Source organism: Otolemur garnettii, unplaced genomic scaffold (assembly GCF_000181295.1).
Source record: "Otolemur garnettii isolate 467f Iridium unplaced genomic scaffold, OtoGar3 scaffold00253, whole genome shotgun sequence".
Classification (NCBI taxonomy): domain Eukaryota; kingdom Metazoa; phylum Chordata; class Mammalia; order Primates; family Galagidae; genus Otolemur; species Otolemur garnettii.
Genome location: NW_003852648.1, coordinates 1449202 through 1452023, shown reverse-complemented (window position 1 = coordinate 1452023; position 2822 = coordinate 1449202). Strand labels below are relative to the sequence as shown.

The 2822-nt window shown below is 40.6% G+C and overlaps 1 protein-coding gene across 1 annotated transcript in view; it reads right to left on the bottom strand.

Annotated features, from left to right (window-relative positions):
- Window positions 1-2822, bottom strand: part of LOC111722444 (zinc finger protein 98-like) — a 31612-nt gene that overhangs the window by 11594 nt on the left and 17196 nt on the right. The window contains exon 2 of the mRNA XM_023508518.1: window positions 14-1092. Coding sequence (XP_023364286.1) covers window positions 14-1027 — 1014 coding nt within the window. The 5' untranslated portion in view covers window positions 1028-1092. The remainder of the gene's footprint in view (window positions 1-13; window positions 1093-2822) is intronic.

Sequence of the window (2822 nt, the reverse complement as noted above, 5' to 3'; positions counted from 1 at the left end):
TTCTTTGATGTACAGAAAGGTGTGAGTGGCATTTAAAAGCTTTCTCACATTCTTGACATTTGTAGGGTTTCTCTCCAGAGTGAATTCTTTGATGTTCAGAAAGATGTGAGGATTGTTTAAATGCTTTGCCACATTCTTGGCATTTGTAGGGTTTCTCTCCAGAGTAAATACTTTTATGTTTAGTAATGGATGAACTAACATTAAAGACTCCACCGCATTCTTGATATTTGTACGGTTTCTCTCTAGAATGAATTCTTTGATGTACAGAAAGGCTTGAGCACTGGTTAAAGGCTTTGCTACATTCTTGATATTTGTAAGGTTTCTCTCTGGAATGAATTCTTTGATGTGTAGAGAGGACTGAGTGCCTGATAAAGGCTTTGCCACATTCTTCACATTTGTATGGTTTCCCTCCAGAATGAAGTACTTTATGTACAGAAAGGCTTGAGTAATGTTTAAAGGCTTTGCCACAGTCTTGACATTTGTAGCATTTCTCTCTGGAATGAATTCTTTTATGGCCATAAATGTATGAATACTGCTTGGTAAGTTTGTCACATTCCTTATATTTGTAGGGTTTTTCTCCAGTATTCAAAATCTTATAGTTACAATATATTGATCTGTGGTTAAGACATTTGCCATCATTTTCATACTTGTTGAGTTTCTCTCCAGCATGGAGTCTTGAGCTAGATTGGAAGACTTGGCTACCTTCTTTGCATTTGTGTTGTTTTTCTCCAGTATTTGTTATCTTATGTTCTGTGATATGTGAGCAGAGCTTAGAGGCTTTCTCATACTTTTTACATTTAAAAGTTTTCTCTAAGGTACATATCATCTTATGTCGATTTATATTTGATGACTGTTGGAAGACATTTAAACATTTACTACATTGGAAAACTTTGTCATGGGTAGCTGTTACACATTTGTCAAGTCCACTGTAACATACTTTCTGCTCCTTACACTCATACACACCTTCCCAGTCTTTCATAAAGTTTATATTCTCAGGGCCACAACTTTGATATCTGCCCAGGATCATCTCCGGAAATAAAATATTTGTGCTGAGCTCTTGCAAACCGTCTTGGGTAGAATGAGTCGATAGAGCTGAAAGAAATTTAAACAATAACAATTTTAGCACTCACTTTTTCTCAGAATCCATTAAATACATATTACACATTTTATCTGCAAAATCATGTTAAGAATTTAAGGAAGATACCATAATACAGTAGAGAGGCACCAATTATCTTAAAGATAAATAAATGTTGCATGTATACACTGCATTTGGGAAATTATGAAAGGCAGGTAAGAATATGCAGCACAACAGGCAAGCAGAAGTTGTAGAGATAATGGAGAGGCAGGGAATTGGATCACGTATCTAATCCTAGAACTCAGGGACACTGATGTGAATGGATCACTGGAGCACAGGTGTTTGAGATCAACCTGAGCAAAAGTGAGACCCCGTCTGGATTGGCGCCTGTAGTTTAAGTGACTAAAGCTCCAGCCACATACACCGGCGACCTAAGGTTCAAATACAGCCCCAGTCTGCCAAACAACAATGACCACCAAAAAATAGCTGAGCGTAGAGGTGGGCGAATGTAATCCCAGCTACTCCTGGCTGTGGCAAGAGAATCCCTTAAGCCCAAGAGTTGGAGGTTACTGTAATCTGTGATGCCTAGGTACTCTAACCAGGGTGACAGATTGAGACTCTGTCTCAAAAAAAAAAACAAAGAAAATAGTGAGACCTCCCCCCCAACTCTACCACAAATAGAAAAATTAGTCTGGTCCCATGGCACATGCCTCTAGTCCCAGCAACTCATGAGGCTTAGCCAAGGCGATCTATTTTGCCCAGAAGATTGAGGATGCTGTGACAACACAGCACTCTTCCCAGGGTGACAGTTACTTGGGCTGAAATAAATGAATTAAAAAAAATACATATATACACACATACATTCATACAGTGTGTATGGGCATATACACAAATATATTTCTAAAATAAAAGGAAAAACGATAGGCGAAACACCTATATACCTCTGGCCAAAAAAGCTGTTAGAGGGAGAGCAGTGAAAAGACTGTCAGGCATACTTGTGAGAAACTGAGGCAGGATCCCATATGGGTTGGTTGGGGGCCTAACTTGACCAAGGCTCTGTCTGGAATGGCATTTCCAGAGATGTCTAGACTGTGTTAAGGAATTAAGGTTGCCTTTATAAGGCCAATAAAAAGTTTTCCAAAACCTTTGGAAAACTGGCCAGATACCCTTCAGTAATCTTTCCTGATCTATGCTAAGTGATGAAGGTAACTTGCTGACGCGTCTGGGAACGGAAATGTGCTCGGGGACCTCAAGAGAAAAGGAATTTACCCAATGCATACAGGTATCTAATGGCACAGATGAAACTTGGGCTTGTGAAAGACTTTTGAGAAGTCCAGCCTGAAAATTCCCTATAAAAGATTCTAGCAAAATCCCTCTGATTTGGCTTGGTGCTTGTGGCTCAAGTGGCTAAGGCGCCAGCCACATACACCTGAGGTGGCGGGTTCAAATCCAGCCCAGGCCCTCCAAACAACAATGACAGCTGCAACCATGAAAAAATAGCTGGGTGTTGCGGCTGGTGCCTGTAGTCCCAGCTACTTAGGAGGCAGAGACAGGAGACTCGCTTGAGCCCAGGAGTTGGAGGTTGCTGTGAGGTGTGATGCCATGGCACTCTACCCAGGGTGATGGCTTGAGGTTCCATCTCAAGAAGAAAAAAAAAGAAAGAAACCCTGACTTAAGGCCTTCATGGCAGCAGAGGTTTGCACACAAATTCCTGTATGCCCAAGAAGTTTCTTTTCTTTTTTTTTTT